This window comes from Argopecten irradians, chromosome 9 (assembly GCF_041381155.1).
Source record: "Argopecten irradians isolate NY chromosome 9, Ai_NY, whole genome shotgun sequence".
In the NCBI taxonomy this organism is placed as follows: Eukaryota; Metazoa; Mollusca; class Bivalvia; order Pectinida; family Pectinidae; genus Argopecten; species Argopecten irradians.
The window spans coordinates 38,268,689-38,284,838 of NC_091142.1; the positions used below are offsets into that span (position 1 = coordinate 38,268,689).

General features: G+C 37.0%; 1 protein-coding gene across 2 annotated transcripts in view; it reads left to right on the forward strand.

Moving 5' to 3' along the window:
* LOC138332269 (ubiquitin-associated and SH3 domain-containing protein B-like) overlaps positions 1 to 13,764 on the forward strand; it is a 32,017-nt gene extending 18,253 nt beyond the window's left edge. The window contains exons 6-14 of one of the 2 annotated variants that reach the window (XR_011209802.1): positions 2,573 to 2,742; positions 4,628 to 4,836; positions 5,366 to 5,564; positions 6,522 to 6,636; positions 7,468 to 7,587; positions 7,840 to 7,932; positions 9,654 to 9,893; positions 10,555 to 10,937; positions 10,973 to 13,764. Coding sequence is in view for 1 of the 2 variants with exons in the window: in XM_069280291.1 (XP_069136392.1) it covers positions 2,573 to 2,742; positions 4,628 to 4,836; positions 5,366 to 5,564; positions 6,522 to 6,636; positions 7,468 to 7,587; positions 7,840 to 7,932; positions 9,654 to 9,893; positions 10,555 to 10,796 (1,388 nt within the window). In the remaining variant the exon portion in view is untranslated. Of the gene's footprint in view, positions 1 to 2,572; positions 2,743 to 4,627; positions 4,837 to 5,365; positions 5,565 to 6,521; positions 6,637 to 7,467; positions 7,588 to 7,839; positions 7,933 to 9,653; positions 9,894 to 10,554 lie in introns of both variants that reach the window. The other variant, XM_069280291.1, reaches the window with a different exon arrangement.
* The last annotated feature ends 2,386 nt before the right edge of the window (positions 13,765 to 16,150 follow it).

Genomic DNA, 16,150 nt, shown 5'->3' on the forward strand with positions numbered 1-16,150 from the left:
GGGTAAAATCAGATAGGAGAGGATTATTGAAAAAGTCAGGTATGGGTAAAATCAGATAGGAGAGGAACTAAAAAAGTCAGGGTAAAAATCAGATTAGGAAGGTAAAATTCAGGTAATGGGGTACAAATCAGATAGGAAGGAACTGAAAAAAGTCAGGTAAAGGTAGGGGGCGGAAAAACGGATCAGGAAATAGAGGAAGCTTTAAATCGAAAAAGTCAGGTAAAGTGGTCAAATCAGATAGGAGAGAAACTAAAAAAGTCAGGTATTTTGGCTCTAAAATCGAAAGATTGGAACTAAAAAAAAGTCATGGGTAAAATCAGAAAGGAGAGGAATTTTATAAATCCGCTACTTGTCCTAGAGGAGTTCTCGCTTGGATTGTAACCAAATTTGGCCACAAACATCCTTGGGGGAGGGGGAACAGAACTTGTATAAATTTTGGCTCTGACCCCCCGGGGGCAGGCAGGGGGCGAGGCCCAATAGGGGAAATAAAGGTAAATCCTTCTAAATCGCTACTAAGTAGTCATAGAGTTCTGCATGGATTGGAACCAAAATTTGGCCACAAACATCCTTGGGGGAAGGGGAACAGAACTTGTATAAATTTTGGCTCTGGCCCCCCGGGGGCAGGGGGAGGGGGGGGGCCCAATAGGGGAAATAGAGGTAAATCCTTTAAATCGCTACTTATCCTAGAGTTCTGCATGGATGTAACCCAAATTTGGCCACAAACATCCTTGGGGGAAGGGGAACAGAAACTTGTATAATTTTTGGCTCTGACCCCCGGGGGCAGGAGGGGCGGGACCCAATAGGGAAAATAGAAGGTAAATCTATAATCGCTACTAGTCCTAGAGTTCTGCATGGATTGTAACCAAATTTGGCCACAAGCATCCTTGGGGGAAGGGGAACAGAACTTGTATAAATTTTGGCTCTGTACCCCCGGGGTCAGGAGGGGCGGGGTCCAATAGGGGAAATAGAGGTAAATCCTTTAAATCGCTACTTGTCCTAGAGTTTTGCATGGATTGTAACCAAAATTCAGCCACAAACATCCTTGGGGGAAGGGGAACAGAACTTGTATAAATTTTGGCTCTGATCCCACAGGGGCAGGAGGGGCGGGGCCCAATAGGGGAAATAGAGGTAAATCCTTTAAATCGCTACTTGTCCTAGAGTTTGGCATGGAATGTAACCAAAATCAGCCACAAACATCCTTGGGGGAAGGGGAACAGTACTTGTATAAATTTTGGCTCTGATCACCCAGGGGCAGAAGGGGCGGGGCCCAATAGGGGAAATAGAGGTAAATCCTTTATATCGCTACTAGTCATAGAGTTGTGAATGGAATGTACCCAAATTTGGCCACAAACATCCTTGGAGGAAGGGGAACAGAACTTGTATAAATTTTGGCTCTGGCCCCCCCGGGGGCAGGAGGGGCGGGGGCCCAATAGGGGAAATAGAGGTAAATCCTTTAAATCGCCACTAGTCATAGAGTTCTGAATGAAATGTACCAAATTTGGCCAAAAACACCCTTGGGGAAGGGGAACAGAACTTGTTTAAATTTTGGCTCTGACCCCCTGGGGGCAGGAGGGGCGGGGCCCAATAGGGGGAAATAGAGGTAAATCCTTTAAATCACTACTAGTCCATAGAGTTCTGCAGGGATTGGAACCAAATTTGGCCACAAACATCCTTGGGGGAAGGGGAACAGAACTTGTATAAATTTTGGCTCTGGCCCCCTGGGGGCTGGAGGGGCGGGGCCCAATAAGGGAAATAGAGGTAAATCCTTTAAATGGCTACTAGTCACAGAGTTCCACATGGAATGTAACCAAATTTGGCCAGAAACATCCTTGGGAGAATAAGAACTGAGTTTAGTATAAATTTTGGCTCTGGTCCCGGGGGGCAGGAGGGGCGAGGCCCAATAGGGGAAATAGAAGGTAAATTCTTTAAATTGCTACTAGTCATAGAGTTCTGTATGGATTGTAACCAAATTTGGCCACAAAACATCCTTGGGGGGAAGGGGAACAGAACTTGTATAAGTTTTGGCTCTGGCCCCCCCAGGGCAGGACGGGTGGGGCCCAATAGGGGAAATAGAGGTAAATCCTATAAATCGCTACTTGTCCTAGAGTTTTGCTTGGATTGTGACCAAATTTGGCCACAAACATCCTTGGGGGAAGGGGAACAGAACTTGTATAAATTTTGGCTCTGACCCCCTGGGGGGCAGGAGGGGTGGGGCCTAATAGGGGATTTAGAGTTAATATTAAAATTCCTTCAGAAAAGAAATATCAGAACATTACTTGGCATTACAAACATAGTAGGCCCTCTGGGCCTCTTGTATATAGTAGGTAGATTTAATTCATGGAATACCCAGAGGCTAATGGGCAGGATAAAAATTTTATTTGTCTAAAATGTTCGGGAACTTTGACATCTGTTAGGCCACATGGATCTTTTGTTTTCATTCCTAACTGGAACAACATAGCAATTGTAGATCAAATTATATAGGCCATTTGTTCTTAAGGAAAATGCTTCTTTATACAATTTTGTTTTAAATGTTTGACACCTGGTTTAAATCTTCTGTGTCCTCTGTTTACAGGAATAAAGTTTGAGCCCCATAAGAAACAGCTACATATGACCCTAGCCTATCAGTACATGGCTGAGCAGCATGAGAAACTACTGGGGATGGCCAAGGATATCCATCTAGACGCGGAAGTTCGCTGGGACTTCAGACTGTACTCGCGGGATATCAGCAAGGCTCAATGTGAGGTAGGGAGTGGTCTATATCATAAATACTGTCAATCAAATCAATGACCTTAAACTACATTATTGGACGTATATTAAATAATTGTGATCTAGTGTTGTCCTAATGGTTGGATATATATGTACTGTACTGGGACCCTACCAGTAGTCTTGATATAGGAAAAATTTAATTGCTAGCATCTCACAAAACATATTATTTACACATAAACAAAACATTATGTACACATAAACAAAACAACACCATGATGAAGTATTCGTCAACAGCTCCAGACATTCGGAAATCTAGACGCACAGTAGAATATGCACACAATCACGACAACGGTTCCGTCACGACTACTGGTTTGGTCCCAGTATAGCAATTAAATTTTGTGGTTTGTTTTAGCTAGTCTTATGTTTTCACTGAAATTCGCGAATTCTAAACACCACCAAAATATTCAGAAATAATACCGAATAGTCCAAAAAGTTATAGGAATTAACAAAGTGTGATATTTAACATATTCGAATGTGTTCCGAATAGAAAACTGCAAAATATTGACCTGCAAGTTTACAGTGTTATACAGTTTTCACTTCCAATTAATTCTTCTGGGTTAGTATGCTAAAATAGATGTCCAATGTACATGTTCTACCACAAGCCTTAAAGTAGTCTGCTAAAACTGACCATAATTGTAGACCATAAACAGGCGATCAGTCAGAATTTTGAGCCTGCGATTATGGTCAGTTTTAGCGGACTAGCCTTAAACCTGTGAGTCATTGCAGTAGAAAGGTTAGGGTGTCATGGCATTTTACTACTAGCCCTCCACCTCTGAGTCACTGTAGTAGACCCTCCACCTCTGGGTCAATATAGTAGAAAGGTTAGGGTACCTGACATTCTACTACTAGCCCATCACCTCTTTGTCACTATAGTAGAAAAGTCAGGGTGCCTGTCATTCTACTACTAGCCCTCCACCTCTGGGTCACTCTAGTAGAAAAGTTTGGGTGTAGCGACATTCTACTACTAGCCCTCCACCTCTGGGTCACTATAGTAGAAAGGTCAGGGTGCCTGACATTCTACTACTAGCCCTCCACCTCTTGGTCACTGTAGTAGAAAAGTTAGGATGTCTGACATTCTACTACTAGCCCTCCACCTCTGGGTCACTGTAGTAGAAAAGTTAGGGTGCCTGACATTCTACTACTAGCCCTCCACCTCTGGGTCACTTTAGTAGAAAAGTTTGGGTTTAGCGACATTCTACTACTAGCCCTCCACCTCTGGGTCACTGTAGTAGAAAAGTCAGGGTGCCTGACATTCTACTACTAGCCCTCCACCTCTGAGTCACTGTAGTAGAAAAGTTAGGGTGTCTGACATTCTACTACTAGCCCTCCACCTCTGGGTCACTGTAGTAGAAAAGTTAGGGTGTCTGACATTCTACTACTAGCCCTCCACCTCTGGGTCACTGTAGTAAAAAAGATAGGGTGTCTGACATTCTACTACTAGCCCTCCACCTCTGGGTCACTTTAGTAGAAAAGTTAGGATGTCTGACATTTTACTACTAGCCCTCCACCTCTGGGTCACTATAGTAGAAAGTTAGGGTGTCTGACATTTACTACTAGCCCTCCACCTCTGGATCACTGTAGTAAAAAAGATAGGGTGTCTGACATTCTACTACTAGCCCTCCACCTCTGGGTCACTTTAGTAGAAAAGTTAGGATGTCTGACATTTTACTACTAGCCCTCCACCTCTGGGTCACCAATTCAATAACCTTTTCAAATGATGGATGCTACATTAAAAATGAGGAATATTAGATTTGTTTCTGTAGGAATATCATCTTTCCTCCCCTGTTAAATCTAATGACTGATCATAGCTATAAGGATGTACAAACATTGTGTTCACCACTAACGATGTGTTTGTTTATAGGTCCGTAAAGTTTTGAAGGCGTACACCCCACAGCTGGGGGACGAGCTGGAGTTGATTGAGGGAGACTTTGTTTATGTGGAGCCATCCGAGATCCAGGAGAGTAAAGACGGATGGTATAGTGGTATATCATGGCTTACAGGCAACTCGGGATATTTCCCAGGAACATACACCCAACGCACAGCCGACACACGTACATGGACATTACACAGGTATGTATACAGGCGACACACGTACATGGACATTACACAGGTATGTATACAGCAGACACACATACATTGACATTACACAGGTATGTATACAGTCGACACACGTATCTGGACATTACACAGGTATGTATACAGCCGACACACGTACATGGACATTACACAGGTATGTATACAGCCGACACACGTACATGGACATTACACAGGTATGTATACAGCCGACACAAGTACATGGACATCACAGAGGTATGTATAAAGCTGACACACGTACCTGGACATTACACAGGTATGTATAAAGCCGACACACATACATAGACATTACACAGGTATGTATACAGCCGACACACGCACCTGGACATTACACAGGTATGTATATAGTTCTGGGAACACATGCACACAATATATATTTTTAAATCTGGGAACAGAAAAGCAGAAAGACATTTGACGTGGATTTTAACTTTTGAATACCATTTAGAATTTCTTTTTAGCCCAATGGACGTGTAAATTAAAATGTGTTGAACTTGTATTATTGTAGATCACTGCCTATGGAAGCTAAAGTGGAGATCCCACGCAGAGATATGAACTCACAGTTACCTCCCCCTTTCATCCCGACACCTATCGAACACCCGCCCTCCAGTGTTGTCCAGGGGGCTACCTCTAATCACAGTAACGGCTTCGACCTGGAGGACGATACATATGATAATCTTTGGCATGATAGTAAAGGTTACACGCAGGTATAGTAATTAACCATGTACTGTATTTGACCCATTAAGCGCCCAGGGGGTTGAAAATTGAAAAATGAATCAATTAATTTATAAAAGAAATCACAAAGAAAAACAAGCATGGTTTACATAGTTTCAGGTTATATTTATGTCAACATAAGTGAACAAAAAGGGGTAAGGGTTCTTATAGGGTCATATACAATATCCTGATTAGTCTACTGCCACCCTGATTAGTCTACTGCCACCCTGCTATAGGGTCATATACAATATCCTGATTAGTCTACTGCCACCCTGCTATAGGGTCATATACAATATCCTGATTAGTCTACTGCCACCCTGCTATATATACAATATCCTGATTAGTCTACTGCCACCCTGATTAGTCTACTGCCACCCTGATTAGTCTACTGCCACCCTGATTAGTCTACTGCCACCCTGCTATTGAGATATAGGATCATATACAATATCCTGATTAGTCTACTGCCACCCTGCTATTGAGATATAGGATCATATACAATATCCTGATTAGTCTACTGCCACCCTGCTATTGAGATATAGGATCATATACAATATCCTGATTAGTCTACTGCCACCCTGCTATTGAGACCACTTTCACTCAGACCCTCAAGTGGTCTTAATAGAGAGGTTTTACTGTATCTACTGTAGAGAGTTCCCTTGTTACAGTACGTAATAGGGATCAATGCAATGTTACAGGTAGATTAACGACATCCTGTCAACATCATATTCTAAAAATAATATTGTAATTTAAATGTCATTTTATCTTAGTTTGATATTGATACAGCAGTTATTGAGAATCCAAGAATTTGTCTTTCCAGTAGCCGATTCAAAACTAGTTCATATATACAGTTAATTTGTGTGTGCCAAAATAACAATTTTAGGGTTGCAGTATTTAAATTGAAATGAACATAAACAAAGTAGAAAATGAAAAGTGATCTCTATGGTGTACAGGTAAAAAAGAAACCGACATTATCAGAGCCCCGAAAGCTGTATATAGTGCGACATGGTGAGCGTGTGGACTTCGCCATGGGCAAGGAATGGTTTGACATGTGCTATGATGACGATGGTAAGTGGGATTGGTCCTCACAATTCAACTTCACAGTGATGTGTAAATGCCACAATGGTAAGGGTTATAGGGGTAGGGTTTAATGTTATATTACCCTAGGGGTTAGAAAGGGAGGGGGAGGGAGCTTGGCCTAGTATTTAGAGTTGTCAGACTTTTACATGGTGTTCGTCCTCTTGATAAAAACAACTGCTGAGAACCAAGAACAAATTCAGTGATGTGTTTGGTTCGCTCTAGAGATCTGTAAAGCTAGCACGAAATTGAACATGAATCTTTGTGACATCACAATCATGTTACACACGATTACACTCAATTCTGTGAATTTTTCTACAAAACAACAACAACAAGGGTGAGGTTTTCCTAAAGCCTTCTAGCATTATTCTCAATATCTTTTGGGGTTATGAAGTTATGAAATACCTTATCCTAAACTGAAGTATTGAGCTTCATATTATGGCTAATCATATGAGATAGATCAGGGCTAGGATTTGATGTTATACTGTCAGTATTCCAACTTTCTTTCACAGGAATTAGTATTTGTGGTTTCTGTTTCAAAACAAGTTAATGAAAATGATCATTTGTGGAATTAAAAGTGAAAATTCCTATCCATATGTATGCTGTAGATATTTATTTGTGGTGATAAACTTTCACGAATTTACTTGGATCTTGAAAATTTGCAAAAGTAAAAGGAAGTTGGTTTACAGTAGCCTTGACCTAGCTCCTGAGGAATTGGGACTTATTTACATCAGTCTAAGGAATGGACTTGTTGGAACAATCAATTGACATATGCTTCTATTTCTATGCTAATATGCCAATATTAAATTAAATTAATTCCAGGTAACTACAAACGGAACAATTTAAATTTACTGCGTGAATTACCAACAAGAAAGACACACCTGGAGTATATCAAAGACCCGCCACTGACAGTAGTAGGGCACTACCAGGCTAAACTCACAGGTAAGATCTCAGGTATCTCTGTGACCCGCCACTGACAGTAGTAGGGCACTACCAGGCTAAGATCTCAGGTATCTCTGTGACCCGCCACTGACAGTAGTAGGGCACTACCAGGCTAAACTCACAGGTAAGATCTCAGGTATCTCTTTGACCCGCCACTGACAGTAGCAGGGCACTACCAGGCTAAACTCACAGGTTCACAGGTCTGTGTTTCAGGAGAGATTCTTATTGACATTACTGTGATCTTTTTTTCAGGAGAGAACCTTCTAGAGAGTGGGTCAACGATGTTCTGTATATACTGTTCACCTTCCCTTAGATGTGTACAAACAGCGACGGAGATATTAAAAGGTTAGAGTTTTGTCTGTTACTGTACCTGTGGTGTCCAATCAAAAGGCTATGCCTGTAATCTTCTATTTGACCTTACCGCTATTATTGATTTCTTCTAATATATGACAATTTTAAGATGAGTTTTGATAAAAAATGTTTCTGGTGTAAAATTTGAGAAGGAGCGTTTCTTAGTACATGTACCTTCATTTACTTAGACATCATGTATATGTTGTCAATCTTGATGAATATGATTTACAATTGATTAATCCCATCCTTTTGATGATTATGACGTCGCAAAAACCACATTAAAATATGACGTTACAATCACTGAAAGATTGGACTAATTGATAAAGGGTAAATTACCCATGTCGTTTTGGTACACAAAACTGACTTATCGAATTTTCTTTTCTGGAGATATAATGTACTCTGTACATCTCAATGTATGTGTAGTGCAATGTATTTGAATTACTGACATAAGTGATTGTGTATATGTAGTGATTGTGTATATGTAGTGATTGTGTATATGTAGTGATTGTGTATGTGTAGTGATTGTGTATGTGTAGTGATTGTGTATGTGTAGTGATTGTGTATATGTAGATTGTGTATATGTAGTGATTGTGTATATGTAGATTGTGTATATGTAGTGATTGTGTATATGTAGTGATTGTGTATGTGTAGTGATTGTGTATGTGTAGTGATTGTGTATGTGTAGTGATTGTGTATATGTAGTGATTGTTTATGTGTAGTGATTGTGTATGTGTAGTGATTGTGTATATGTAGTGATTGTGTATATGTAGTGATTGTGTATATGTAGTGATTGTGTATATGTAGTGATTGTGTATATGTAGTGATTGTGTATGTGTAGTGATACTGTGATGTGTAATGAATAAGCTAGTGTTATAAGTGATTGTATTTGTATAATCTATTGTTATTGTGTATATGTAGTGATTGTGTATATGTAGTGATTGTGTATATGTAGTGATTGTGTATATCAAGTGATTGTGTATATGTAGTGATTGTGTATAAGTAGTGATTGTGTATATGTAGTGATTGTGTATGTGTAGTGATTGTGTATGTGTAGTGATTGTGTATGTGTAGTGATTGTGTATATGTAGATTGTGTATATGTAGTGATTGTGTATATGTAGTGATTGTGTATGTGTAGTGATACTGTGATGTGTAAAATGAATAAGCTAGTGTTATAAGTGATTGTATTTGTATAATCTATTGTTATTGTGTATATGTAGTGATTGTGTATATGTAGTGATTGTGTATATGTATGAATAAGCTAGTGTTATAAGTGATTGTATTTGTATAATCTATTGTTATTGTGTATATGTAGTGATTGTTTATATGTAGTGATTGTGTATATGTAGTGATTGTGTATATGTAGTGATTGTGTATGTGTAGTGATTGTGTATGTGTAGTGATTGTGTATGTGTAGTGATTGTGTATATGTAGTGATTGTGTATATGTAGTGATTGTGTATATGTAGTGATACTGTGATGTGTAATGAATAAGCTAGTGTTATAAGTGATTGTATTTGTATAATCTATTGTGATTGTGTATATGTAGTGATTGTGTATATGTAGTGATTGTGATGTGTAATGAATAAGCTAGTGTTATAAGTGATTGTATTTGTATAATCTATTGTATTTGATATAAGAAGAAAAAGTTATGTATATGTTTGAGCATTCGTTCTTGTATTGAATAACGGAATGTTAAAAATGTTTGTATTTGTAGTGTACAACTTACAGTGGAAGCTGAGGATTGAGCCGGGACTGTATGAATGGACAGGGTACCAGGCAGGTGTTCCACGGTGGATGTCCCCCACTGAACTCCTTAACCATGGCTACCCTGTTGATACCACATACGCTCCTCAATATCCACGAGATAAACTCCAGGAGGATGAGCCAGTGGAAGTGTTATATGCCAGATCAACAGAGACCACCAAACAAATCCTCAAAAACCATGAACTAGAAGGTCAGTTATATCCTTATCCTCTTTAAACAAGGCTAATTATTCTTTTTTATCTGATATAAACATTGTAAATTATTCACTTTTATAACGTAATTAAGTTTAATTTCAAAAATAGTAAAATACTGTATTCACTTTTATGAATAATGGTGCAATAAGTCTCAAAGACACTAGTGGAATTGGGGCCACGATGGCTGAGTGGTTATATGTCTCGACATATTACCAAAAGCCCTCCACCTCTTGGTTGCGAGTTTGAATCCCTCATGGGGCATTTACTAGGTACTGACTGTATGTCGGTGGTCCTTGTATGGCCATGGCTGTTAGTAGTGTTTAACAAATAAAACCCAGACTAGCTGGGTGTGTTAGAAATTTTCGGATTGGCTGGATATTTGTGAGCTGCATTTTCTGATTGGCTTGATGTATTCAAAATATTCTGATCGACATGTTTGTGAAGCTCTGATTGGCTGGATGTGATTGAGATGCTCTGATTGGCTGGATGTGATTGAGATGCTCTGATTGGCTAGATATGATTGAGATGCTCTGATTGGCTGGATGTGATCTCTGATTGGCTAAGTGTGATTGAGATGCTCTGACTTCCTGGATGTGTATGTTGCGAATAATTCAATCCCGTCAGAGATGCTGTAATTGGTTGTTTTATATTTTGTAGGAGGGAACCTGTTGTTTGTCGGTCATGCTGGGACCTTAGAATTGTGTACCAGACTATTAGTAGGAAAAGGTGCCCGTAATATAAATGACTATAAAAAGATTTTACCTAAAGTGCCGTACTGCTGTGTGTGTGCAATAGAGGAAGATCCGGCAAGGAAGAAATGGGCCATGATAGAACCCCCATCACTACCACTGACACACGGCCGTAACTATAGCCAGAGAATAATACCGCTGTTACAGTGACCCCAAAAGGTCATGCCAAATAGCATACAGTGACCCCAAAAGGTCATGCCAAATAACATACAGTGAACTCAAAAGGTCACGACAAATAACATACAGTGATTCCAAAAGGTCACGCCAAATAACATACAGTGACCCCAAAAGGTCACACGCCAAATAACATACAGTGACCCCAAAAGGTCACATCAAATAACATACAGTGACCCAAAAGGGTCACGACAAATAACATACAGTGATTCCAAAAGGTCACGCCAAATAACACAAACACCTACTGTAAGGTTTATAAAGGGGAGAGAACAATCCTACAAATCATTCCATGATTGCCATATTTAATTTGTTTCATTTCAATCATATTAAATTCCTCATGTTTGTAATTTATTTATTTCAAATGCTTTAATAGGATGGTCAGTAGATGTAAGTAAGGCTATGATTGACCTTTTTTTTAAATTTCAGCTCAATTAATGCATCTCGTAGAAAATGTTATCTTCTGTTTATAGCTTTTTTCAACAATTTAAAAAAATAAGAAAATTTTATACATATTTTTATTTTCAAGACTTTTTTTTATTAAACCATGGATGTTTAAGATCTGTTGTTAAATGATTTTGTTTGCTTATACTGTTAAGTTGATATGAATATTTTACAAATTAAGTGTTTGTACCTAAACAGATTTAGAACAACTAACAAATGTCATGAAATATGCATATAATATTCACAAATATTTATAAAACCTTTATATTCTGCTGTATTTTCGTCACCACACTTGTCAAATTAGTTTCAGTTATTAATAGTTTCCACCCTAGTGGAAATGACAGAGAAAACTGGATGTATGTTCAAATATATACAAGGGGACATGGTTCAAGGGTAAATCAGGGTTAAAAATATCAAAAGACTCATGGTGAGTTCATAAATAAGGTCAGGAGTATCAGGGTCAGAGTTCAGAGGTCACAGGTTATGACCTAGTGTTCACATACAATATATGTGGCATTTTATTACTGATCTCATTCTAACTACTAGTTTTTGTCGAAATAATAATTCAATTTGTATATGGACCTACTCAAAAAAGGAAGAAAAATAATGGACAAATATTTTACTAGAGAAATTGTTTTAAGTCTGAGCCAAAATTGTGATATGTTATACCATGACCTTGTTAGAAGATTGTGCCAAATCAGGATTTGTAATTGTCTGAATGAGCTCAGGCCACTGTGCCAAATAAGGATTTGTAATTGTCTGAATGAGCTCAGGCCACAATTTCTTAAAACAAAAAGTGCATTATTTATATATCCCTATGTAAATAAAATGTTGATACATGTTTTTGACTCAACTCTGTGTAGATTGAACAGATAAGTTGATTAATTTCTACAATTTTCATTGAAATTTTATAAAAGCCAAATTATTTTAATTATTTTTTGTTTGGCAAGTGGAATCATTGAATAAGGGGTCATAAAATGAGATGGAATGTAAATGTTTCCATAAAAATTTAGGTAGATGCAGTAATATTACTTAATGGTAGAGTAGTTAATTTGTTTTTGTTGATTCCTGTGTCTGTAGAGAGAAGCATAATACTGTAGTTGTTAGAGATCTCAGCATAGATTAATAAATGAAATCATTCAGTCATACACATGTATTATTTTGTTAATGAATTGTTAAATATAACTTTGATAAATCATTCGATAATTCATTAATTAAATTGACAGTGGAGAATCACTTTAACATTTGGGGGAATTCGGGGGAGGGGAATGTTCATGTTACCATGTGTAATGGTAACGTGGGTGGGTGGGTCTGAATACCATATTACACGAATAAATATACATTGTATATACTAATGAGTGATATCTAATGTGTACTGAGGATGTATCATTCATTAAGTTTCATATATTATAATTTAATGACTTGAATGAGATAGACAATTTACAGGGTAGGTATATATCAGTGCTGAAATCTAATCCATAATGGATTGACAAATATTTCTGAGGGTGTTAATCGTTACTTCATTTCGTTGATATTAAACACATCAGTGTTACTTAAGCTTGCTGATAACACATGCCTAATTGACCACCTCTGTAAAAGAAGAAGACTTTTCTGTGGTCCCTAATGGCTAAATCATCAAACAATTATGAAAAGGTTAATTACGTTATTGTATAAAAATAAAAAATTAAGTCCATGTAAATATGTTGTTTGGTACTAAAAAAAAATGAGTTGGTTTGCAGTGTCCTGTGAAAAAAAAAGTTCTATTTATAGTGCAGTTATGAGAAATTTCGATAAAGAAGCATTCTGGACACTTTTTTGGGGTTGAATATGGTAATTTTTATTTGATTGAATAAAGATATTCCTTATTTAAATGATGATAATGTACTTAGAAAACTGAATTCGCCAATGGTAAGTTTGATATGAACAAAATGTATTTGTGTTGTATGATGGTTTTTGTCATTATCTATACTGTAGACATGATGTTAGGGTAACATTGTAGGATCCTATATACATGTATATGGGAGCTCCATTGTTGTCTTTCTTGATATAAACCAAAACATATTAATGAAATAATTTTCATAATTCTACTGTAGATTGTATTGCATATATATCGTTTAGGTTGAAAGACATTATTTTACACTAGTGTAACATGTTTAATGTTTAAGTTGTATGAATTTTCTATATACCCTACCACAATGTAAAAATATCAGTAATCTTAAACATAAAAAAATACACCAACATTTCATATAACTTTGTTGTATACAAAATTCCATAATCTCTGTCACCATCATCATCATCATCATCATCGCATAGAAAACAAAGGGAAGTAACTCTTAACAAATCAAAATGCCATTTTGTTTGTGTTTACAGTTCGGTTGGACTCTGAATCATATGGTATAACTGTTTCCCTAGGTACATTTCACTTTAACTATGAATGTGTTTTCAACTATTTAATCGACAAAATAATCAAACATGTAATAAGTGAAATTCATTTTTTGACATAGATTTGCTTTCATTATTTTTTGTTGTTAATATTTATTCAGATCCATTTCTATGAAATTTTATCACTATTTTTTAAATTGCAATAATAACCAGCAATGAAAAATTTATTTTAAAATCATTTTGTAAATTTTTACTTGGCTCCATTTTGACACATTTTTGTTGATGTGGTATGCCTGACCATCTTTATTGTATAGATGTGTAGGTGACTACCATTTGTTTACCTTTGTATGTCTGTATTGTTACCTTTGTATGTCTGTATTGTTACCTTTGTATGTCTGTATTGTTACCTTTGTATGTCTGTACTGTTACCTTTGTATGTCTGTATTGGTCAGCTGCTTGTTATTTGTACTGTATGAAGTAAACATGAGAAAGATGATTTGGCCCTGGACATGTAGCCTGGCCACCAGACCTAAAGTTGTTGAAAAGACTTTCTCAGCAGAGTTCTCCACTAGATTATCTCCCCCTGATTTGAAACTTAGGATCAGACATGTAGTAGAGACAAAAATATTCAAGCCAAAGGACTAGGTATGTTTTGTGGCCCCCAAATCCGATATTTTTCAAAAGTCTGTTATCTTAAGATGTGAATCTTGCATTTCAAATATTAACTACATACCTGACATATTTGATAGTGCTATTAGGTAATATAGCAGTTCTAGTTGCCATGGCAACCAGTTTTGTTATACATGAATTATGCAAAATGTGAAAAATTCATCAAAATTGTTCTTTTTTACACAGTTTTTCATCTAGTTAACATAGAGCGCATTCTAGAACAAACTTTATGTTTCTCAAAATAATGTATTCTTTGTGTCCGGTAATTCCCTTTAAATATAAAGTTTGTTCTAGGTTTTGTTCTATTGCTTTTAATAGAAAAACTATCAAAAAATATGCCAAAATTGACCAAATTTGCATAATTTATGCAAAGTTACCATGGTTATATAGCAAACACATACTTTCTGTCAACAAAAATATCATGAATTTTTTATCAGGTGCGTATTCAATATTTCAAACGCAGCAACTTAATTTCTTAATATATTGTACTTAATTTAAAATTTGGTAGATTTAGGGGCCAAAAAGAGCCATTACCATATCTAGTCAATTAAGTTATATTTTTTTTCAACATTCTAGAGACTGGTGGCCAGTCTACTGGACATGTTATGGATCTATTTTGTTCATCCTTCAGTTCCTTTGTTTCTGCTTCGTTCATCCTTCAGTTCCTTTGTTTCTGCTTCGTTCATCCTTCAGTTCCTTTGTTTCTGCTTCATTCATCCTTCAGTTCCTTTGTTTCTGCTTCGTTCATCCTTCAGTTCCTTTGTTTCTGCTTCATTCATGTTTCTGCTTCGTTCATCCTTCAGTTCCTTTGTTTCTGCTTCATTCATCCTTCAGTTCCTTTGTTTCTGCTTCGTTCATCCTTCAGTTCCTTTGTTTCTGCTTCATTCATCCTTCAGTTCCTTTGTTTCTGCTTCGTTCATCCTTCAGTTCCTTTGTTTCTGCTTCGTTCATCCTTCAGTTCCTTTGTTTCTGCTTCGTTCATCCTTCAGTTCCTTTGTTTCTGCTTCGTTCATCCTTCAGTTCCTTTGTTTCTGCTTCGTTCATCCTTCAGTTCCTTTGTTTCTGCTTCGTTCATCCTTCAGTTTCTTTGTTTTTGCAACGCTTCACTGTAAATTAGGGGGACAGGCATATAGTATCCTATGCTAGCCAGTCATGTCCTGTCCCTCTTTGATATTCCGTATTGGCATATTATAGAGTTATCTGCCCTTATGTATATAGATACCGAGAGTTATGTCACGTGTTTCTGAGTGTAATACAGTGTAATACTGTATTATATTTTCTAAAGCAAAAAAAAAAACAAAATCAAAAACAAACTAATGACAACACAATTGATATGTAGCTCTATGGTAACACAGAGTTATCTGCCCTTGTACTTATTGGTACTGATTGCTATGTCATGTGTTTCTGAGTGTAACATTATATTTTCTAAAGCAAAACAAAAAAAAACCAAAAAAACACATTTGGTAACTACTCTGTTTTATGCAAAGACGAAATATGGATCCGAGGTAGGGGCAGTTTTATGTTGTTGTTTTTTCATAGGTACTGTATTTCTAGTTTTATTTGTCCTCAATGTTTGTTTTTTTTTGTTTTATTGGACCTGTGTTTTTCTCATTTTGTTTTATTGGTCCTGTGTTTTTCTGTTTTTGTTTTATTTGTCCTATGTTTTTTCTGTTTTTGTTTTATTTGTCCTGTGTTTTATTTTTCCTGTGTTTTTCTGTTTTTGTTTTATTTGTCCTGCGTTTTTCTGTTTTTGTTTTATTTGTCCTGTGTTTTTCTGTTTTTGTTTTATTTGTCCTGTGTTTTTCTGTTTTTGTTTTATTGGTCCTGTGTTTTTCTGT